The 22,945-nt window shown below is 64.8% G+C and overlaps 1 protein-coding gene across 1 annotated transcript in view; it reads left to right on the top strand.

Moving 5' to 3' along the window:
• ARAP1 (ArfGAP with RhoGAP domain, ankyrin repeat and PH domain 1) overlaps positions 1-22,945 on the top strand; it is a 52,267-nt gene that overhangs the window by 21,601 nt on the left and 7,721 nt on the right. Inside the window, 24 exon segments of the mRNA XM_075716922.1 lie at positions 403-567; positions 3,124-3,193; positions 3,509-3,629; positions 4,679-4,884; positions 6,543-6,649; positions 6,739-6,938; positions 7,081-7,166; positions 8,455-8,526; positions 8,528-8,638; positions 9,533-9,707; positions 12,188-12,322; positions 12,598-12,733; positions 14,171-14,273; positions 14,367-14,562; positions 14,886-14,931; positions 15,178-15,341; positions 15,615-15,827; positions 17,415-17,520; positions 17,763-17,910; positions 18,207-18,290; positions 18,464-18,532; positions 18,707-18,824; positions 20,731-20,844; positions 22,585-22,726. Coding sequence (XP_075573037.1) covers positions 403-567; positions 3,124-3,193; positions 3,509-3,629; positions 4,679-4,884; positions 6,543-6,649; positions 6,739-6,938; positions 7,081-7,166; positions 8,455-8,526; positions 8,528-8,638; positions 9,533-9,707; positions 12,188-12,322; positions 12,598-12,733; positions 14,171-14,273; positions 14,367-14,562; positions 14,886-14,931; positions 15,178-15,341; positions 15,615-15,827; positions 17,415-17,520; positions 17,763-17,910; positions 18,207-18,290; positions 18,464-18,532; positions 18,707-18,824; positions 20,731-20,844; positions 22,585-22,726 — 3,087 coding nt within the window.

Raw genomic sequence — 22,945 nt, 5'->3', positions numbered from 1 at the left:
GCGTGGGGGGTGCGCCGGGGGGTTTCCCGCGTCCGCGCGGCTTCACGGGATGCGTGTGCGCCTGCACGCGCCGTCGGGCAGCGCTCGCGGTGGGGAGCGCGCGTGTGCGCGCACGAGCGGAGAGCAACTCTGCGCGTCGCCGGGTTTGGGGCTGCAGCCCTGGGGGTGCCCCCGTCCCCCTTCCCAGGGCTGGGATTTGGGTCTTTGCTGTCCCAGGAGCTGGGGGACGTTGCCGGGACCCCCCGCCGAGGGGACTGCCACCACGGTCCCTGCTTGCAAACAGCTGGCGCTTGCATTGCCCGCGCCTCGGGGAAGGGCAAGGGGAGGCCGAAACGTGCGGGGGGGGGCTGTGCCTGCCCCACCGCCAGCTCTTAACCCCCTCCCTCGGCTCCTCGTCCTCAGCGGTGGCAGCGGCTGCAGCGACAACGGCCCCAACCTGCGCCCGCCTGCGCCCGCCTTCTCCGGCAGCAGCCCCGGCACGCTCGGCGACGGCATGGAGGGCACCGCCGTCACCCCGCTCTCGCCCACCATCAAAGCGGGGTGGCTGGACAAGAACCCGCCGCAGGGGTGAGTGATGCGCCGGGGGGGCTGCAGACCCCCGCACCGGTGCCTCGGCGTGTGTGCCCCGGAGGGGAGATCCCCCCCCGACTCCTTTTTCCGCCTGTAATTCCTGCTCATGGGGGTGTAAGTTTGCTTTGGCGAAAAGTCATCCCAACGGGTTCCTTCAGCTCCCTCCTACCCCCTGATTTAGGTTAAAAAATGCCCGTTTTTGGTGAAAGAGCATTCCTCAGAGCAGGTGCCACCAACGGTTGCACCGAGCTGGCTGAGGAGGAGGAGGAGGAGGGGGGAAGGCTGCAGCTCGAACTTCCCCCCAGCCCCACACCGCGGGTCGGGCTCGCTGGGAAACGAGCTGCCTTTGCTCTGGGGAATGCCTGGAAAAGCAGCGATCCCAAAAAGCAGCCGGTGGGAGAGAAGCGGGGTGTTGGGGCCGGCTTCCCAGCGACATCGCCAACCAGCCCCGCTCCTCCGCTGGAGCCATGCGGGTTTTGTCTTCTCTGCGTTTGCCACGGGAGGAGACGCCAGTCCCAACCCCGGCGTTTCGCAGCTCTGGGCCCGGCGGCTCGCTCCAGCCGTGCTACGGTCGGCACCGATGCGGAGCGCCCGGTTGCAGAAGTAAAACTATGGAGGCTGCTGGGCGCGTGTCCGTGTGCTCAAGGGCGAGGGAGCCCAGCGAGCGCTGCGAGCACAGCGTGCACAGTGAGCACAGTGAGCACAGCGAGTACAGCATGCACAGGGAGCGCAGCATGCGCAGGGAGCGCAGCATGCACACAGGGCACAGCGAGCGCAGCATGCACAGGGAGCACAGCGAGCGCAGTGTGCACAGTGAGCGCAGCATGCACAGGGAGCACAGCATGCACACAGAGCACAGCGAGTGTAGCATGCGCAGCAAGCACAGCATGCACACAGAGCACAGTGAGCGCAGCATGCGCAGGGAGCGCAGCATGCACATGGAGCACAGCGAGCGCAGCATGCGCAGGGAGCACAGCATACACAATGGAGCACAGTGAGTGTAGCATGCACAGCGAGCACAGCATGCACAGGGAGCACAGCGAGCGCAGCATGCACACAGAGCACAGTGAGCGCAGCATGCGCAGGGAGCGCAGCATGCACACAGAGCACAGTGAGCGCAGCATGCACAGGGAGCACAGCGAGCGCAGCATGCACAGGGAGCACAGTGAGCACAGCATGCGCAGCATGCACAGGGAGCACGCTTGCCCCCATCCCAGCACAGAACCAGCTCAGGGAGCTGCCACACCAGCTGGGAGGCAAAAATCAAGCAGGAGGCCTGAGGGATATTTGGGGGCTGCTTAATCTGGGCTACGAGGAAGCCCTGAGGCTGCAGTCCCACGGAGGAGGAGGAAGCTCCGGCTGTTTGCAGCAGAGCAGCCGGGCTGCTGGGGAAGTGAGAGCAGCTGGAAGGATCCTGGGGAAGCTGCTCCGGCAGCTGCTGGGCGTGGAGCCGGAGCCTGGGGAAGGCAATGGAAGAAAAACCAACCAAGAAACCCCAACCCTTCAGCAGCTAAAAGCAGCTGGAGGTCAGAGCAGGGCAGAGGGTCTCTGCACCCCACGGGACTCGTGCTCCTGACCGGGAGCAGGAGAGCCTACGGCCCAGCCGAGCGCTTTCAATCCCGGTTGCTCTTGCCGGTTACGTAAAGGCCGAGCGGCGATGGCGAAATCCTTCCTGAGCAAACAAGCCCTTAAGCAACAGCCGCTGGGGCTGGGGCCTGGGGGTGCGGTGCTGGTGGGGGGCTGCATCGCGGGGGCTTGCCGGAGCCGTGCGGGGGCTGACGGTGGGAGCTGGCTTGGCTTCTCCTGCAGCCCTGACGCCGGGGTGGATGGGCTGCGGGGTTTAATGCCTTGCCCTGCGCTGTGTGGCCAGGCTGGGGAGGGCGAAGGGGTCTCTGGTGGGCTCTGCTCCAGCCCCCCACCCTGCATCTCCATCCCGGTAGCGATGCCCGGCTTCTCCCTCTGCCATGCAAGAGCCCCCGGTGCCACCAGCACCGCCTGGCACGCATCCCCTTGGATTGAACCGTCACCGGCTTGTAGGTCCCGGGCAGTAATTGCAAATACGGATTTGGGGGGAGCTTTTAGGGGCAGCCCCCTTTCCCAGCTCCATGTTTTAATTGGTGCCCGGAGGAAAGCGTGACGTTCCCCATCGCCGTCCCCGGCGGTGACACGAGGGCTGGGGACACGGCGCAGGATCGATGGTGAGGTGGCCCCAAGGCTTTCGGCAACTGGGGCGTGAACGCACAAGCGGAGCGGCCCCGAGTTCAAGGGCGCACGGTGCAGCCCGGAGCTGCCGGGGCTGCCTGGCACGGCACAGCCTGGAGCTGCCGGGGCTGCCTGGCACGGCACGGCCCGTGCCGTGGGGCTGGTGCCGGTGAGGGGCGAGCGGGGAGGGGGCTGCTCCAGCCTTGGGGGGCTCGTACCACCCTTCCTGCACCCCGGCCCCCCTTGGGAGCAGCACCGGCTGCCGGTGGGCTGCAGCACCCGCTGCCAGCCCCACGGGGAGGGTGCAGCTGGGTCACCCTGTCCCACCGGGTCCCTCCGGTCCCTCTCCAGGTCCTACATCTACCAGAAGCGCTGGGTGAAGCTCGACACCGACTACCTCCGCTATTTTGACAGTGAAAAGGTGAGCGGGGAGGGAGGATTTGGGGGCTCGGGGTGTGAAGGTGGCGGAGGATCGGCCGCGGCGGGATCGCATCCCTCCGGGCATCCCGGCCACGAGACATGGCCATGCCAAGGGGCAGCATCCCGGGGAGCTGCAATGGGTGGCTGCTGGGGGGTGATGCTGGCACCAGGGGCAGGCAGGGTGGGATGCGGGATGCTTGGAGCCTCCCAGACCCCCATGCTCTCAGCATCGCGAGCCCGGCGCAGTACCCATCCCGCCTCCCCAAGGCTGCGGTGCTGAGCATGTTGTGTCTCTCCCTTCCCTGCCCTACCCCAGGACGCCTACTCTAAGCGGTTCATCCCCGTCTCCTCCATCTCCCGCGTCGCCAGTGTTGGGGACCAGAAATTCGAGGTCATCACAAACAACCGCAACTTCGTGTTTCGGGCCGAGAGTGATGGTGAGCGAAGGGGGTCCCTGCTCGTAGGGACAGGCTGGACCGATGGGCCGAGGCCAACTGTAGGAGATTCAACAAGGCCAAGTGCCGGGTCCTGCACTTGGGTCACAGCAACCCCACGCAACGCTACAGGCTTGGGGAAGAGTGGCTGGGAAGCTGCCTGGCCGAAAAGGACCTGGGGGTGTTAGTAGATAGCCGGCTGAACATGAGCCAGCAGTGTGCCCAGGTGGCCAAGAAGGCCAACAGCATCCTGGCTTGTGTCAGGAATAGTGTGGCCAGCAGGAGCAGGGCAGGGATCGTCCCCCTGTACTCGGCACTGGGGAGGCCACACCTGGAATGCTGTGTCCAGTTTTGGGCCCCTCGGTACAGGAAGGACATTGGGGTGCTGGAGCGTGTCCAGAGAAGGGCAACGGAGCTGGGGAAGGGTCTGGAGCACAGGGCTGGTGGGGAGCGGCTGAGGGAGCTGGGGGTGTTCAGCCTGGAGAAGAGGAGGCTGAGGGGAGACCTGATCGCTCTGCAGCTCCTGACAGGAGGGGGCAGGGAGGGGGTGTTGGGCTCTTCTCCCAAGGAACAAGCGATGGGATGAGAGGAAATGGGCTCAAGCTGTGCCAGGAGAGGTTTAGATTGGATATTGGGAGAAATTTCTTCATGGAAAGAGTGGTCAAGCATTGGACCAGGCTGCCCAGAGAGGTGGTGGAGTCCCCATCCCTGGAGGGGTTCAAAAAATGGGCAGAGGTGGCACTTTGGGCCATGGTTTAGTGGGCATGGGGGTGTTGGGTTGATGGTTGGGCTGATGATCTTAGAGATCCTTTCCAACCTTAGTGATTCCCAGTTTTTACTAACAAATAACCCATCCCCCAAGGCAGGCAACATGGAATTATTCCTCTGCCCTGAACTGGTTCAGCGGTGGCCTTGGCAGTGTTGGGTTAATGGTTGGACTGGGTGATCTTAAAGCTCTTTTCCCACCTCAACCATTCCATGATTGTGTGATTCTATGACCTGGCGGCTCCTGACCCCAGGCTGATCCTGACACATAATCCCTCTTCCCGCAGCGGACCGTAACGAGTGGATACGGACCCTGCAGCAGGTGGTGGAGGAGCGGAGGAGCAAAGCTCCGGAAAGGCCGCTGACGTCCCTGACCACCAACGGTGCCGCCGACCTGGCCGACAAGAGCGGCTTCCTGGAGCTGCGGGGTTTTAAGCACAAGCTGTTCGTGGTGGTGGCCGGGGACAAAGTTTTCCTCTACAAGAACGCGGAGGTGGGTGGCTGTGGCACCGTGGGGGGACCCCGATGCTTCACATCCACAGCCTGAGCAGAGCCGCAGTGAGCTGGGGCACCCTGGGGCTGCCACCCCCCCAAAACGGGGACGGCTCAGACCCAGGGTGCAGCCCCTCCCTCCCCGCCGCCTCCGAGCTTTGGGGTCCCCCAGGAGCATCGCACCCACTGAAGCTGCTCCGTGCAGCCCCGGGGCTGGGAGCTGGGCTGGGAAGGGACATGGGGACCCCAGCTCCCAGCCTCGGGCAGCGGTGCGGTGCGCGGGCAGCGGTGCGGTGCGTAGGCAGCGGTGCGGTGCAAGGGCAGCGGTGCATGGGCAGCGGTGCGGTGCGCAGGCAGCAGTGCGGTGCATGGGCAGCGGTGCGGTGCGCGGGCAGCGGTGCGGTGCATGGGCAGTGGTGCGTGGGCAGCGGTGCGGTGCGCAGGCGGCGGTGCGGTGCATGGGCAGCGGTGCGGTGCGTGGGCAGCGGTGCGGTGCGTGGGCAGCGGTGTGGTGCATGGGCAGCGGTGCGCGGGCAGCGGTGCGCGGGCAGCGGTGCGCGGGCAGCGGTGCGGTGCATGGGCAGCAGTGCGGTGCGCGGGCAGCGGTGTGGTGCGCGGGCAGCGGTGCGGTGCGTGGGCAGCGGTGCGTGGCCAGCGGTGCGGTGCGCGGGCAGCGGTGCAGTGCATGGGCAGCAGTGCATGGGCAGCGGTGCGGTGCGTGGCCAGCGGTGCGGTGCGCGGGCAGCGGTGCGGTGCGTGGGCAGCGGTGTGTGGGCAGCGGTGTGGTGCACGGGCAGCGGTGCGGTGCGCGGGCAGCAGTGCACGGGCAGCGGTGCGGTGCGTGGGCAGCAGTGAGGTGCGCGGGCAGCGGTGCGGTGCGTGGGCAGCGGTGCGGTGCGTGGGCAGCGGTGCGTGGGCAGCGGTGCGGTGCGTGGGCAGTGGTGTGGTGCATGGGCAGCAGTGCGTGGGCAGCGGTGCATGGGCAGCGGTGCGGTGCGCGGGCAGCGGTGCGGTGCATGGGCAGCGGTGCATGGGCAGCGGTGCAGTGCGCGGGCAGTGGTGCGGTGCATGGGCAGCAGCGCGGTGCACGGGCAGCGGTGCGGTGCGCGGGCAGCGGTGTGGTGCATGTGCAGCGGTGCATGGGCAGCGGTGCAGCGCGCGGGCAGCGGTGCGGTGCATGGGCAGCAGCGCGGTGCGTGGGCAGCGGTGCGTGGGCAGCAGTGCGGTGCATGGGCAGTGGTGTGGTGCATGGGCAGCAGTGCGTGGGCAGCGGTGCATGGGCAGCGGTGCGGTGCGCGGGCAGCGGTGCGGTGCATGGGCAGCGGTGCATGGGCAGCGGTGCAGTGCGCGGGCAGCGGTGCGGTGCATGGGCAGCAGCGCGGTGCACGGGCAGCGGTGCGGTGCGCGGGCAGCGGTGTGGTGCATGTGCAGCGGTGCATGGGCAGCGGTGCAGCGCGCGGGCAGCGGTGCGGTGCATGGGCAGCAGCGCGGTGCGTGGGCAGCGGTGCGGTGCGCAGGCAGCGGTGCGGTGCGCGGGCAGCGGTGCAATGCGCGGGCAGCGGTGCAGGCAGCCCCGGCACCAGCTCCTGCAGGCAGTGCATCATCTGTACCCCCCCACTGCTGCCCTCCCTCACCCCTCTGCCTGCCCTCGCCCCCCAGGATTATCGGCTGGGCATCGGCATCACCTACATCGAGATGAACGTGGGGAACGTCAAGGAGGTGGACCGCAGGGGCTTCGATCTCACGACGCCGTACAGGATCTTCAGGTGAGCTGAGGGGGGGGACGGGGGTGCCGGCGGTGCCGCCCCCCACCCGCAGCCGTGCCGTCCTTCAACCCCTCCGTCCCCGCTGGCAGCTTCTCCGCCGACTCGGACCAGGAGAAGGAGGAGTGGGTGGAAGCCATGCAGCAGTCCATCGCCGAGGCTCTCTCCAACTCGGAGGTGGCGGAGAGGATCTGGGCGGTGGAGTCCAACCGCTTCTGCGCCGACTGCGGCTCGCCCAAACCCGACTGGGCCTCCATCAACCTCTGCGTCGTCATCTGCAAGAGATGCGCAGGTACCCGCGCCCCGGGGAGGGGCGAGAAGGGGCCCCGCGTCCCCTGCCCCGGGTAGGGATGCGGGGTGCGAGGCAGAGGGGACCCCCTGGCTCGGTCTCTCCCGCCCCAAAACCGGTCCCTAACGGCTCGTCTCGGCGGCAGGGGAGCACCGGGGCTTGGGCCCCAGCATCACCAAAGTCCGGAGCCTGAAGATGGACAGGAAGGTGTGGACGGAGGAGCTGATCGAGGTATTGGCGCAGACTGATCCCCCCAAAAGCCCTTTTGGAGGGAGAAGCCCCCTCCCCTCCCTGCAGCGGACCCACTGGCTATGGACCAGAGAGCGCAGGAGCGTTTTTCCAACCTGGTCCAAGCCCCTTGGGGTGACACCGGTGTGGTTTGGTTTGGGAGGGGACCCCCAGCAGCCCCCCGCCGCCCCCATCCCCGCGGTCTGCGGACAGCCGGCACCCAGCCGGCCACGCGCGGCGAGGACAAGCGGCTCTTGTGTGCCCGTGCCGCAGACAGACGGTGTCTGTGTGTCCGTGGGGAGACGGCTGCAGAGCCGTGGGGCCGGCCCGGGGCCTGGGCGCGGGGCCAAGCGGCAGAGCAGACCCCCGAAAGCGCTGCGGCCACCAGCGCGGAGGAATGCGTCGGCGCAGCCAGCGCCTGGGCGGGCGGCGGGGCGGGACGGGACGGGGGGGGGGGAGCTGGGATTTGTTACCAGACCCAACCCGGCCGCCATTTCCAGCCGGCAGACCCTGGCTGGCCCCAGCCATCCCGGATGGATCCTGCATTCCTGCTTGGCGTCCCACCCGCGCAGCCCCCGCCTCCGGCATCGCCTGCTCCCCGAGCCCCCAAACGCTTCCAGCTGCTGCCTGCGGCTGCTCCCCTTCCCCTCCCCTCTCCGGGAAGGCTGCCCTGAACCCCGCCGAGCTCCTCCCCGGCCCCGCTTGCACCCCTGCCGCCCCCGAAAGAGCTTGGGGGTGCTGGCAGAGCACCCCATGGGTTTGCTGGGGTGATGTGGGGCTCCCCAAGACAGGGCTAACCCCGCTTAAATGCTGGGCTGAGCCTCGCTTGGGACAGCGAGGGGCCACGGAAAACCCTTTAAATCCACCCCGATGGATGCCGAGCATCCCCCCGCCGGCCTCGTCCGCTTTCCAGATGTGGTTTTCCAGGGCAGAAAGGGGGGGGTCGGCAGCTGCGGGGGCTGCCAGACGCCGGGGCTGAGCCGTCGGTGCTGCCCGGGGCATGGGGCTGGGCAGGGAGCAGCCCTGCATGCCTGCAGCGGGTGGGTGCTCCTGCACCCTCCCCACTCGTGCTCCCCGTGCACCCCGCAACGTCCCCCGCCGTGCTGCCTGCACCCCCGGGCAGCAGTCACGCGGCGGCTTTGGGCTGTGAACCTCCCCGAAAGCACAGCTACTGCCGCCCGCATCCCCCCCAACCCCTGGTGAAGACCCCCGGAGACTCCCCGCAAAGCCCCCGCCGCGGTGCCCAGCCACAGCGTGGCCGCCACGTCGGCCTCTCCTTGTTTCCCCCCAGCTCTTCCACCAGATCGGCAACGCCGTGGCCAACCAGTTCTGGGCCGCCAACGTGCCCCCCAGCGAGGCCATCACCCCCCGCCAGCGGCAGCCAGGAGAGGAGACACTTCCTCATTGCCAAATACCGGGAGGGCAAGTACCGCCGCTACCACCCGCTTTTCGGCAACCAAGAGGAGCTCGACAGGGTCAGTGGCCCCCGGGGCTGGGCGCCGTCTTGGCGGGGGGTCCTGCCTGGGTGCTAAGTGGTGCTGAGCCGGGGCCCTGAGGTTGTTTTGGGGGGCAAGGTCTCTTCCCGAGCAGGCTGCTCAGCCTCGTGCGTGGGGCTGGATGGTTTCGACCCTCCCTCCCTGCCTGTCCCCCTGCCTGCACCCCTGCCTGCATCACCCCAGCCCCTGCGGCACACCCCACATCCCCACCGTGCACCCCGCGCCGAAGCGGGGGACAAGCCGGGGCGACGTCGCTGGCGTGGGGCACAACCAGCTCCCTTTCCAGGCTGGGGAGCCCGATCCGAGGTGGGATCCCGCTTCCCACAGCCAGACCCTCCCCCAGGCTTGGAAGCGGCGTCGGCGCCCAGCGTTGGGCTGGCGTGGGGTTCAAGGAGGGCCGGTCCCGGGTGGGTGCCCTGGTTGCAGCAGCTCGAAGCCCCTCCTGCTCCCCGGAGCACCAGCACCCCCATCCCCGGCCGGGGCACCCATTCCCGGTGCCGGCAGGGTGCTGCGCCATGGCTCCGCCGGCTGCCTTCGGCGCTGCCGTGTTTGCACAAGAGCCGGGGGCCCGGGTGGCCGCGGGAATTCGCATGTGGGCTTGTTTGTTTTTCTGCTCTGGCTAGCCCGTCCCGCCCCGCTGCCGTATGACTTCACCCCGGCTCCTTAAGGGAGGGATTCGCCGCCTGCTCCAAACTTTTTCTCCCAGTTCCAGCCTCCTTTGTCCTTGCACAGGCGGCCAGGAGGCAGCGGGGGTCTGGCTGCTCGCCGCGCTCCCACCCGGCTCTTTTTGCCGGGGTGGCTCCTTGCCGGGGGTCTCCTCCTCCTCCTCAGGAGCCTTCGGCCTCACCCGCCACCCTCCCGGCTCTGCCGCAGGCTCTGTGCGTGGCCGTCACCACCAGTGACCTGGCGGAGACGCAGGCTCTGCTCTTCTGCGGGGCGGCGGTGAGCTGTGCCACCGGGGACCCCCAGTGCCCGACGCCCCTGGCCCTGGCCGAAAAGAGCGGGCAGAGGCTGCAGATGGAGTTCCTGCTCCACAACAAAACCTCAGGTAAGGGCTGACCCCTTGAAGACCCCCATGGGCTTAAACCCACCGCCGGCATTCCCAGAGCCGGGGAGGAGAGCTGCCGGGGTGTCCCAGGGGACGCAGGGATGTTTTGAGCCGATTCTGGCTCTGTATCCTTCCCGGCATGGGGTTTTCTGGCTGCTTGGCGCTGCTGGGATCTGTGCACCCCGGGAGAGGGGCTTCGGGAGCCCCCCGCACCCTTGGGTTGGGGCTGGGTGGGTGCCAGGGCAGGGGGCTCTGCCCAAACAAGGGTCCGGAGCCCCGCTGGGGATGCAGGGCGCTCCGGGCACCGGGAAAGACGAGACCAGCTCTCCCGCACCGTCCTGGCACGCTGCGGGTACCCCCGGCAGCCTCGGGGGATGTCCCCCATGCCAGGTGGGCAGCCCCAACTCGAGCATCCCCACCTGGGCCAGGGGGTTGCGCCGATTTTGCAGAGCATCCCCCTAAAAAAACCCCTCCCGTGGCCACTAAACGTGGCCGAGCCCCGCTCCGGGTGGGCCGACGGCTCCCACCGGACCGATCCGCGCCCTAATGCGGGGGGAATCTCCAGCCCTGGAAAGCTCGGGCAGCCAGGATGGAGGTGTGTCGGGGCCTGCCGTCGCCGTCACCTCCCTCGCCGCCTCGGCAGCCAAGTCCGTCCCGCGGAAGCTGGAGTTTGCCCAGGATTGGGGCTGGCCTTGCCATTCCCGACGTGTCAGCTCAAAAGGGGTCTGGGAGAGCGGCGAGGCTTCCCGGCCACCCCGGTGAGCTGGAGAAAACCAAACCCCTGAGCGAATCCTGCCGGGGCCGGCTCTGGCAGGCATCTCCGGAATCCCGGGATAGCTGGGGTCAATGATTCCAGCGTGCGGAGCGGGGCTGGGCTGGTGGAGCAGGACTCTGCGTCCTCCTGGGTTTCTCCATCGCTGGAGCTCCGGGCAGCCCCACGCTCTGAGCTAGGGGTGCTTTAGGGGTCTCCCTGCACCCCGTTTCTGCCTGGACCCTGGAGGAAATGGGTGATGCCCCTCACCGGCAGGCACAGTGGGGAAACTGAGGCGGGGGGACATGCCCGTGGCCGCACGGGGAGGCTGTGGCAGAGCCCTGGGCCGTTCGTTCAGCCGCAGGCCTGCGATGCTTTGCCCGTCTCCTCCCACGGAGCAGCCTGGGAGAGACCTCACCGGTGGGGGACGCCGGTCCCCACCGTCCCGTGACGTCCCTGTCCCGTCGCAGCTCGGTGCCTGGGGCTGGTCTGCAGAGGGGATGCAAAGAAATTGCAGAGGGGATGCAAAGAAATTGCAGGGGGGCTGCAAAGGGCTTGCAAAGCAGCTGCAAAGAGGTTGCAAAGGGGTTGCAGAAGTGTTGCAAAGAGGCTGCAAAGGGGTTGCAAAGGCGTTCCAAAGGGGCTGCGAAGGAGTTGCAAAGAGGTTGCAAAGGGATTGCAGAGGGGCTGTAGAGGGGTTGCAAAGAAATTGTGGGATGCGGGATACCCTCCCAGCGGATAAGCCTGACCCCGCTGACCCCCAGGCAGCTCCAGATTTAGAGGCCGGAGGTGCTCCTTGCACCCCAGGTGGGGGCTCGCGGTGCAGCGTAGGGGATGTTTTTGGGCTCCTGCTTCTTGTGCTGAGCTGGGGGGAACACCCAGAGAAGAGGAGGCTGAGGGGAGACCTGATCGCTCTGCAGCTCCTGACAGGAGGGGGCAGGGGGGGGGGGTTGGGCTCTGCTCCCAAGGAACAAGTGATAGGACGAGAGGAAATGGGCTCAAGCTGCGTCAGGGGAGGTTTAGGTTGGATATCGGGAGAAATTTCTTCATGGAAAGAGTGGTCAAGCACTGGACCAGGCTGCCCAGAGAGGTGGTGGAGTCCCCATCCCTGGAGGGGTTCAAAAAACGGGCAGAGGTGGCACTTTGGGACATGGTTTAGTGGACACGGTGATAGAATCATAGAATCATAGAATCATAGAATTGTTTAGGTTGGAAAAGATCTTTAAGATCATCCAGTCCAACCATTAACCTACACTACCAAGTCTACTCTAAGCCAATCAAGGGTAGACTAGATGGTTGGGTTGATGGTTGGGCTGATGATCTTAGAGATCCTTTCCAACCTTAGTGATTCCCAGTTTTTACTGTCATTAACAAATAATCCAGCCACCAAGGCAGGAAACATGGAATGATGACTCTGCCCTGAACTGGTTTAGTGGTGGCCTTGGCAGTGTTGGGTTACTGGTTGGACTGGGTGATCTTAAAGGTCTTTTCCAACCTCAACGATTCCATGATCCGATGATTCTATGATCAGCAAAGCACCCGGGGGATGACACAGACCACTGTCACCCCATCCCTGACCCAGCAGCATCCCACTGCATCCCATAGCTGCTGGGGCCCCCCCAGCCGTGCAGGGGGATTTGTAATCCCCACCTGGCAGCGTTTGGGGGGGCGGGGGGTTCTGCAGGGGGGGTGCAGCCCCCCCGTGACAGGTTGTCACCCCCGTTTGCAGAGACGCCGCGCCTGGAAGTGGGGGGCAGCGAGGAGAAGCCCTACTCGGTGCCCCTGCCCTCCGTCACCCATAATGGTTTCCTCTACAAGACCCCTTCCATGGCCAAGCCCGTTGGCGAGCGGAAGGGCCAGGAAGGTACGTGGGGGGCCTACGGGGCTGGGAAATAGGGGTGCAGGGGGCTGGGGGGGCTCAGAGCCAGCCCCAAAGGGGTGCTGGCAGGGGGATTGCACCGTCCCCTGCTCCCCAGGGCACTGCAAAGGCACCAGGGAGGAACCAGCTCGGTTCGACGAGGGGGTTGCCAGCGGGTGGGCACCCAGTGGGTGCTGCAGGGCCACCCAGGCTGGGCTGGTGGGCGACCTCGGGCTGGCCGGAGCGTGTGGAGCCGCTCAGCACCATCCTGTGCCGCGCAGAGTTCAGCCGGCGGTGGTGCACGCTGCAGGACGGCGTCCTCAGCTACTACGAGAACGACCGCAACGCCGTGCCCAACGGCGAGATCAAGCTGGGGGAGATCGTGTGCCTGGTGAACAACCCGCCCCACACCCACGGGTAAGGCTGCACCCCCACACGCTGCCCCTAGAGCACCCCGACATCCCCCTCCGCTCCCGCACGGCTGGGCACAGCGTGGGGGCTGCTGGCCCCAACCCCACCGTGGGCCCCTCCGGGGCTCGGGGCGTGTCTGACCAAGCTGTCGATGCAAGGAGCCTGTGTAAACCCTTTGGAACCCCTCTGCACCCCTTTGGAACCCCTTTGCACCCCCTCTTCAACCCCTTTGCAGCCCCTTTGCACCCCTTTGGAACCCCTTTGCAGCCCCTATGCAGCTCCTTGGCAACCCCTCTGCAGCCCCTTTGCAAGGCCTTTCCAACCCTTTTGCAACCCCTTTACAACCTCTTTGCAACCCCTTTGCAGCCCCTTTGCAGCCCCTTTGCAACCCTTCTGTAACCCCTTTGCAGCTGCTTTGCAACCCCTTTGCAACCCCTCTCCAACCCTTTCGCAACCCCTTTACAATCTCTTTGCAACCCCTTTGCAGCCCCTCTGCAATCTCTTTGCAACCCCTTTGGAACTCCTTTGCAACCCGGTTTGCAAGCCCTTTGCAACCCCTTTGCAGCCCCTCTGCAATCTCTTTGCAACCCCTTTGGAACCCCTTTGCAACCCGGTTTGCAAGCCCTTTGCAACCCCTTTGCAACATCTTTGCAGCTGCTTTGCATTCCCTTCGCAGCCCCTCTGCAACCCCTTTGCAACATCTTTGCAGCTGCTTTGCAACCCCTGCAACCTGTTTGCAACCCTTTTACAGGTCCTTTGCAATCCCTCTGCAGCCTCTCTGCAATCCCTTTGCAACCTCTTTGCTACTCCTTTGGAACCCCTTTGCAACCCGTTTGCAACCACTTTGCAGCCTCTTTGCAACCCCTCTGCCACCCCTTTGCAGCTGCTTTGCAACCCCTTTGCAGCCCCTTTGCAACCCTTTTACAGGCCCTTTGCAACCCCCCTGCAGCTTCTCTGCAGTCCCTTGGCAACCCCTTTCCAACACTTTTGCAACCCATTTGGAACCCCTTTGCAGCCCCTCTGCAGCCCCTCTGCAACCCCTTTGCATCCCGTTTGCAACCCCTTTGCATCCCCTTTGAAGCCCCTTTGCAACCCCTTTGCATCCCCTTTGTAGCCCCTTTGCAGCTCCTTCGCAGCCCCGTTGCAGCCCCTCTGCAGCCCCTGTGCTCCCCGTCGCAGCGTGCATGGCAGAGCGGGGGTGCTGGAGGAGCTGGGGAAGGGCTGGGGGGGATCCCAAATCGGATCAGCCACTGGCAGAGCCGCTGGCAGGCGTTGTGGCGGATGGTCCCTTCCAACCCAAAGCATTCCATGATTCTAGGATTCTAGGATTCCATGATTCTAGGATTCTAGGATGTTCTCCCTACTTGCGACGCCCCTGGCACCCAACCAGCCCCGTCCCACCACCCGCGGGCCTCCAGGCTCCCTTTTCCTTCCCTCCCGCAGGATCGAGAGCACGTTCGAGGTCTACATCGAGTCGGAGAGGCTCTACCTGTTTGGGCTGGAGAGCCCCGATTCCGCTCGGGAATGGCTCAAGTCCATCGCCAAGGTAGGCGGATGCGGTGGGCTGGAGGCGGCGGGCAGGTGCCGGAGGGAGCTGGGTACCGCGGTGCTGATGGATCCCTCTTCTCCCCGGCTCCAGTCCTTTGTCCATCCCCGCGCCGAGGAGCTGCTGGCTCTCGACTTCGAGCGGATCGGCCGGCTGCACTACAAGGGCGGCCTCAACCTGGAGCGTGCCAAGGAGGGCTGGTTCGCCCTGGCCGGCTCCGCGCTCCACGTCTGCTTTGAGGACAGCGAGCGGCAGGAGCCTCTCCAGCTGCGCAAGCTGCAGGAGCTCTGTGCGTGCCCCTGGCTGCGAGGGACATTTTTTTTTTTTGGGGGGGGGGGGGGGTGGGTGACCCCCAGATCCTGCCCCGTGTGGTTGCACCCAGCCAAGGTGCTTTTTTTGGGGGGGTGGATGCTGCTCCAGTGGAGCTCGGAGTCCCTCCGCAGCCGCTCTTCCTCCTCTCCATCCTCTTCCCCATCCCTGGAAAGTCGCTGCTTGGGCTGGAGCTGGACCCATCGGCTTGCCAGCGCAGCCCCCGCCATGGCACGTGGGGCTGGGGGGGGCCGGGGGACCCCGCGTTCCCGCAGGTGACAAAATCTCTGCCCTCCCTTCCAGCCATCCAGGGAGACAACGAGGTGCTGGTGCTGGTGGAGAGGCGGAGGTAAGAGCAGAGGGTGGGGGGGGGGTTGCACCCCTCCAGCAAAATCTCACACCCTGCCCGAGCCCACCCTCCTCCTGGGGTGCCTTCGCCCTCGCCGCGCTGAGCGGGGACCCCCAAAACAGAGCCGGGACCATTGCCAGCCCCGCCGTGCCGGTCTTGCCGGGGGTCCCAGCCATGCAGTGGGGTTTGGGGAAGGGGAGGGGGGGGCTGCGGCTGGCCCCCCGCTGAGGCCGGCTTTGCCGGCAGGACGCTGTACATCCAGGGGGAGAGGAAACTGGATTTCCTGGGCTGGGTCCACGCCATCCAGAAGGCTGCAGGCAGCTCGGGGGACACCTTGTCGGAGCAGCAGCTGACGGAGTCGGACGTCCCGCTGCTGGTGGACCGCTGCATCGACTACATCACCCAGTGCGGTACGTGCCCCGGCGGGCCCGGCGGCCCGAGACCTGATACGCTCATGACACGTGTTTCCCTCCCTCCATGAGTATCTGCTCCGGCTCCGTGGGAGGGCTCCGGCTGGAGCAGGGTTTGGGCTCCAGCCCTCGGCGGTCGCGGCAACACCTGCGGGGTGGGAATAGCGCCGCGGCACCGGCTCCGTGCCGGCGGCGTTTGATGGGGAGCCAGCGGGCGGGGGGGGTGGCTGTCCCCCACGGAGCGGGGTCTCATCCCCACCGCCTCTGCCACAGGGCTGACGTCCGAGGGCATCTACCGCAAGAGCGGGCAGAACTCGAAGACCACCAGCCTGCTGGAGATGCTGCGCCGGGACGCCCGCAGCGTCCGTCTGAAGGAGGGCGAGCACCAGGTGGACGACGTCGCCAACACCCTCAAACGCTTTTTCCGCGACCTCGGGGACGGGCTCTTCACCAGGCGGTGGGGCCAGGACTGGCTGCGGGCGACGGGTGAGCCCTGGGGGGCTGCTGGGGGGTGGTGGGAAGAGGGGGTCGGGCTCCCCGACTCTGCTCAGCCCCCTTCGTCCTCTCCGCTGGGCTGCGTGGGGGGGGGGGAACGCATCCGGGCCCCACGTGTTCCAGGGACTCGGGTGGGGAGCGGAGTGTGGCCACGCTGAGCCCGTGCAGCCCCGTGCTCCAGCATGGCTGGGATGCTCCAGCACTGGGATGCTCTGGCCCTGTGGAGCTGGGACACTCCAGTGCTGGAATGCTACAGCCCCATGGAGCTGGGATGCTCCAGCCCTGGGATGCTTCAGCCCCATGGAGCAGAATTGCTCCACCCCTGGGATGCTCCAGCCCTGTGGAGCTGGGATGCTCCAACACTGTGGAGCTGGGATGCTCCAGCGCCATGGAGCTGGGATGCTCCAGCCCTGGGATGCTCCAGCACCATGGAGCTGGGATGCTCTGGCACCATGGAGCTGGGATGCTCCAGCCCTGGGATGCTTTGGCCCCATGGAGCTGGGATGCTCCAGTGCTGGGGTGCTCTGGCCCCATGGAGCTGGGATGCTCCAGCCCTGGGATGCTCCAGCCCCATGGAGCTGGGATGCTCCGGTCCCATGGAGCTGGGATGCTCCAGTGCTGGGATGCTCCAGCCCTGGGATGCTCCAGCCCCATGGAGCTGGGATGCTCTGGCCCCATGAAGCTGGGATGCTCCAGTGCTGGGATGCTTCAGCCCCATGGAGCAGAATTGCTCCACCCCTGGGATGCTCCAGCCCTGTGGAGCTGGGATGCTCCAACACTGTGGAGCTGGGATGTTCCAGCGCCGTGGAGCTGGGATGCTCCAGCCCTGTGGAGCTGGGATGCTCCAGCCCTGGGATGCTCCAGCACCATGGAGCTGGGATGCTCTGGCCCAATGGAGCTGGGATGCTCCAGCCCTGGGATGCTTTGGCCCCATGGAGCTGGGATGCTCTGGCTTCGTGGAGCTGGGACGCTTCAGTGCTGCGATGCTCCAGCCCCATGGAGCTGGGATGCTCCAGCCCTGGGATGCTCCAGCCCCATGGAGCTGGGATGGTCCGGCCTCATGGAGCTGGGATGCTCCAGTGCTGGGATGCTACAGCCTCATGGAGCAGGATTGCTCCAGCCCTGGGATGCTACAGCCCTGTGGAGCTGGGGTGCTCTGGCCCCATGGAGCTGGGATGCTCCAGCCCTGGGATGCTACAGCCCCATGGAGCCGGGATGCTCCGGCCCCATGGAGCTGGGATGCTCCGGTCCCATGGAGCTGGGATGCTCCAGTGCTGGGATGCTCCAGCCCCATGGAGTTGGGATGCTCCAGCCCCATGGAGCTGGGGTGCTCCAGCCCTAGGATGCTCCAGCCCCATTGGAGCTGGGGTGCTCCAGCCCTAGGATGCTCCAGCCCCATGGAGCTGGGGTGCTCCAGCCCTAGGATGCTCCAGCCCCATGGAGCTGGGGTGCTCCATCCTCACAGTGGGACAGAAGGGTCCACGGTGGGGTCAGGAGAGGGGATGGTGGGGCCCGTGAGTCTTAATCTCACCTTCATGCCCCTCCACACTCATCCTCTCCCTCATGCCCCTCTCGCAGCACTGGAGGATGAGGAGGTGAAGATCAGCGAGTACCGGCGGCTGCTGGGCACCCTCCCCACCGTGAACCGGGCTACGCTGAAGGCGCTCATCAACCACCTCTTTCGGTATGGCGTGGGCACGGCCGAGCCCCCGCGGGGCATCACTCCATCCGCTGCAGGGTCCCGGGGAGGCTGTGGGGCGGAGGAGAGCCCTCATCCCTTGGCTCACATCCCAGGCGAGGAAAAGAGCGGGATTTGGGGTCAAGCTGAGCACCACGTCCCGGTGTGGAGCGCATTCCCCTTGGCAAGGCTGAAGCGGGGTCCCGGGGGGGCTCCGGGGCAGGAATTGTAATGGGGTTCCCCCGCAGGGTCCAGCGCTTCTCTGGGGAGAACCAGATGAACACGCACAACCTGGCCATCGTCTTCGGGCCTACGCTCTTCCAGACGGATGGGAAGGACTACAAGGCAGGACGCGTGGTGGAGGACCTCATCAGCCACTACGTGAAGATCTTTAACGTAGGTTCACCCCCACGCCGGCGCTGCTCTGCATCAGGCCGATGTGTGGCTGTTCCCAGGGGATGGGGAGGTGGAAGGAAGCTGGATTGACTCTGTCTGAAGACATCTCCTTGCTTCGGAGACAAGGGGAGGGGGGTCCATGTCCCTGCAGACCCCGGAGACCCCCAAGCCTGGAGGTGCTGGCACTGCTGGGCAAGGGAGCGGATTCCCCTGGGGACCTGTGTCTGCTTCTGCAGTGAAACTTAAGGGTGGTTGGGTCAACCCTGATGGCCTCCTGGGATCCTCTTCCTTGGCAGGTCAACGACCAAGAGATGAAGAAGCAGCAGGACGAGATCACGGCCATCATGAAGATGCGGGAGGCAGCGTCCAGCGGGACACAGGTGGGTCCTGGACATGGGGACCTTCTCGGGGCACCCTCTTCACATGGGGCCCCCACCACCTGCTCCAGCGTCTCCTGGAGATGGCCCAGGCAGGGGGTCTCCATGCTGGGTGGGGGGGGTTTAGCCCACGCGTGGGAAGCTGCAGGTTGAAGTGCTTTCCCGTTGCCCTCCAGCAAGCCGGGGACTTCATCTGCACTGTCTACCTGGAGGAGAAGAAGACAGAGGCAGAGCAGCACGTCAAGGTGAGCGGTGGGGCGGAGGGCGCAGAGGGGACAGGGACCCCCCGTTGCGTGCCCAAACCTCTGTGGTGGCATGGGGGCACGCTCTTGAGCCGGCACCTCTGTGGCATGAGGGTGTAATGGACCTGGGCACCGGTTGATGGAGACCTGTCCCCTCCTTCTGTCCCTCCCTCCCAGATCCCGGCCACGATGACAGCCGAGGAGCTCACCTTCGAGATCCTGGACCGGAGGAAAATCGTCATGAAGGAGAAGGACTATTGGAGCTGCTTTGAAGTGAACGAGAGGGAGGAGGCAGGTCAGTGCAGGGGTGTGAGGGCGGTGGGGATGGTGACGGGGATGAGGACGGGGACAGGGCTGGGGATTGAGATGAGGACAGGGCTGGGGCTGGGGCTGGAGATGGGGCTGGGGCTAGAAATGGGGATGGAGATGGAGGTGGTGATAGAGATGGGGATGGAGATGGTGATGGAGATGGAGGTGGTGATGGAGATGGGAATGGAGATGGGAATGGAGATGGAGATGGTGGTCTCTTCTCCCGAGTAGTTAGTGATAGGATGAGAGGAAATGGCCTCAAGCTGTGCTAGGGGAGGTTTAGATTGGATATTAGGAAAAATTTCTTCACGGAAAGAGTGGTCAAGCATTGGACCAGGCTGCCCAGAGAGGTGGGGAGTCCCCATCCCTGGAGGCATTCAAAAAACGGGCAGAGGTGGCACTTTGGGACATGGTTTAGTGGGCACGGTGGTGTTGGGTTGATGGTTGGACTGATGATCTTAGAGATCCTTTCCAACCGTAGTGATTCCTAGTTTTTACTTCCATTAAAGTAATCCAGCCCCCAAGGCAGGAAAGATGGAATTATGACTCTGCCCTGAATTGGTTGAGTGGTGGCCTTGGTAGTGTTGGGTTACTGGTTGGACTGGATGATCTTAAAGGTCTTTTCCAACCTAAACAATTCAATGATTCCATGATTCTATGATTCTATGGAGATGGGAATGGAGATAGAGGTGGAGACGGAGATGGAGATGGAGGTGGTGATAGAGGTGGTGATGGAGGTGGCGATGGAGGTGGAGGTGGTGATGCAGATGGAGATAGGGATGGTGATGGGAAGGCTCCCACGGGGACCACACTGTGGAGCAACGCCAGGATGCGCTCCAGGTGCTCGGGGGAGGCCAGCTGCGGCACCGCGGCTTTGCTCACCCCATCGAGGTTGCACATGGCTGAGCGCTGCAGATGGTTTGGGTGGTTTGGTGGTTTGGGCCAGGACCCGCAGGGCATCTGCCTGCATCCTTAGGGGTTCAAATGCCTTTGAAACCTGGAGGGGGTGTCCGGGTTCTCCAGCCACCAACGGGAGCAGCCCCGGGGCGCCCGTAGGCAGCAGCAATTGGGAGCTCAGCGTGAGCAGGATGAGCCCCCGGTCCTGCCTGCTGGTGCCTCGAGCTCCTGCTGCCGGCTCTCCAGGGCCGAGCGTGCCCAGGGGCCGTGTCTGGCAGGGAGACAGGCAGGATGCTGAGCCCGGCAGCACTCTGGGCATCCCTGAAAGCCACCGGTGAGACGTTTTGGTCCTTGCCAACCCCAAGCCGTCAAGCTCAGGCTCTGCAAAGGGTGGGTGCCGCTTCCCACCCTCCACTCGGAGAAGCACCGAAGCGCCGTGCTCAGCCGAGCACCACTATGCCCTTTAAAAAAAAAAAAAAAAAAAAAAAGGATTCTCAGGCTGTGCGGGGGCTAAAATTAGCTTAAAACTGAATATTCACCTATTTCATGGAATTCTTGACTCGCCCTTTGCTTGCGTGGAAACGTGCGTGTTTGGAATACCTCCGTGCGTATTTTTCGCAAGCGCGCACGCGCAGATTACATACGGCCTACAGCGGTCTACGTTTTCAAAACCTACGTGTTTTGCGATTGCGGTATCTGCCGGCAATTGTTCCTTAGCCACCTTCCAGTCCCCACGGTTCCCCGCTGCTCACGGACCACGGGCCAAAAGTCACCTCCCCAGGGGACAATTAGCGAGCGGCAGCGCCGTGAAATGAGTCCAATTAAAAGGCGATGGCGCTGCGTGGGAGGTCTGCTGGGGGCGGGGCGGGCAGGACCTTGGCAGACCCTCGGGACAGACATGCGACCGCCGCGTTGGTGGGTGCCAGCCCCCGGGGGGGCTGCCTGACCCCTGCCCGTCTCCCTGCCTGACCCCTGCCCGTCTCCCTGCCCGACAGAACGGCCCCTGCACTACTCGGAAAAAGTCCTGCCCATCTTGCACTGCCTGGGGACGGAGAGCTACCTGGTGGTGAAGAAGCAGCTCTCCATGGAGAACATGCTCATCTACCTCGGTGAGGAGCCCCGAGCCACCGCCCTGGCTGGGAGAGGAGGGAGGGGATGGGGATGGGGATGGGGATGGGGATGGGGATTGGGATTGGGATGGGGATGGGGATGGGATGGGGATTGGGATGGGGATGGGGACAGGGATGGAGATGGGGATGGGATGGGATGGGGACAGGGACGGGGATGGGGATTGGGATGGGGATTGGGATGGGATGGGGATGGGATGGGGATGGGGACAGGGATGGAGATGGGGATGGGATGGGGATGGGGACAGGGACGGGGATGGGGATTGGGATGGGGATTGGGATGGGGATTGGGATGGGATGGGAATGGGGATGGGGATGGTGGGATGGGGATGGGATGGGGATGGGATGGGATGGGATGGGGACGGGGACAGGGATGGGATGGGATGGGATGGGATGGGGATGGAAATTGGGATGGGATGGGGATGGGGGACAGGATGGGGATGGGAATAGGGATGGGGATGGGATTAGGTGGGATGGGGATGAGGACAGGATGGGGATGGAGATGGGGATGGGGATGGTATGGGATGAGATGTGACGGGGATGGGATTGGATGGGGATGGGGATGGGATGGGATGGGATGGGGGTGGGATGGGGATGGGATGTAATGGGGATGGGAACAGGGATGGGGATGGAGATGGGGATGGGGATGGGATGGGATGAGATATGACGGGGATGGGATGGGATGGGGGGTGGGATGGGATCTGATGGGGACGGGGACAGAGATGGGATAGGATGGGATGGGGATGGGAATTGGGATGGAATGGGGATGGGGACAGGATGGGGATGGGAATAGGGATGGGGATGGGATGGGCATGGAAATGAGGATGGGATGGGGGACAGGGATGGGGATGGGAATAGGGATGGGGATGGGATTAGGTGGGGATGGGATGGGATGGGGATGAGGACAGGGATGGGGATGGAGATGGGGATGGGGATGGTATGGGATGAGATGTGACGGGGATGGGATTGGATGGAGATGGGGATGGGATGGGATGGGATGGGATGGGATGGGATGGGATGGGGAAGGGGATTGGATGGGGATGGGATTGGATGTGGATGGGAATGGGGATGGGGTGGGGATGGGACGGGGATGGGATTGGATGGGGATGGGGATGAGGATGGGATGGGATGGGAATGGGGATAGGGATGGTATGGGGATGGGGACAGGGATGGGGATGAGGATGGGGATGGGGAAGGGGATGGGGAACAGGGACAGGGATGGGGATGGGGACAGGGATGGGAACATCTCCCTGTCCTGCCGGCTGTGACCCTGCAGAGAATCCCGCTGGGATCAACCATCCCAGGGCCACATCCTGCCCGACCGTGCCTACGGAGCGGGCACCAGCCCGGTTAGTCTGTGGCTGGGAGCCCCCCAGTCCGGGGCTGTGGCTGGATGCTGGGCACAGCACAGTGGGGGAGATCATAGAATCATAGAATCACAGAATCGTTTAGGTTGGAAAAGACCTTTAAGATCATCCAGTCCAACCAGTAACCCAACACTGCCAAGTCCACACTAAACCAATTCGGGGGGAGAGTAGGCAGATGGTCCTGCCTGCCCTGCCTGGGCTGGGAGCAGGCAGCAGCCGGTGGGCTGTGGTGCTGGGGTGGGGGGGGGTTGCCCTTGCTATTGCCCTGTGGGACTGGGTCTGGCTGCACCCCGTGCCCTTCCTGGGGGGCCTGACCCCCCTGGGGGGCTGGAGCCGCTCAGGCGTGTGCCCCCAGCCAGCAGAGTGGGCGACTGCAAGCACGGCATGATGAAGTTTCGGGAGGAGAGGAACCTGCTGGGGCTCGGCCTGAGCACCGGCTTCCACGACCGCTACTTCATCCTCAACCACGCCTGCCTGCGCCTCTACAAGGAAGTGCGGGGTGAGCCCTGCCTGCTGGCTGCCTGCAAGGCAACGCTCCCTTCCCTTCCCTTCCCTTCCCTTCCCTTCCCTTCCCTTCCCTTCCCTTCCCTTCCCTTCCCTTCCCTTCCCTTCCCTTCCCTTCCCTTCCCTTCCCTTCCCTTCCCTTCCCTTCCCTTCCCTTCCCTTCCCTTCCCTTCCCTTCCCTTCCCTTCCCTTCCCTTCCCTTCCCTTCCCAC

This window comes from Pelecanus crispus, chromosome 1 (genome assembly GCF_030463565.1).
Source record: "Pelecanus crispus isolate bPelCri1 chromosome 1, bPelCri1.pri, whole genome shotgun sequence".
In the NCBI taxonomy this organism is placed as follows: domain Eukaryota; kingdom Metazoa; phylum Chordata; class Aves; order Pelecaniformes; family Pelecanidae; genus Pelecanus; species Pelecanus crispus.
The sequence above is the reverse complement of the archived record's forward strand: the minus strand, read 5'-3'. Positions and strand labels throughout refer to the sequence as shown.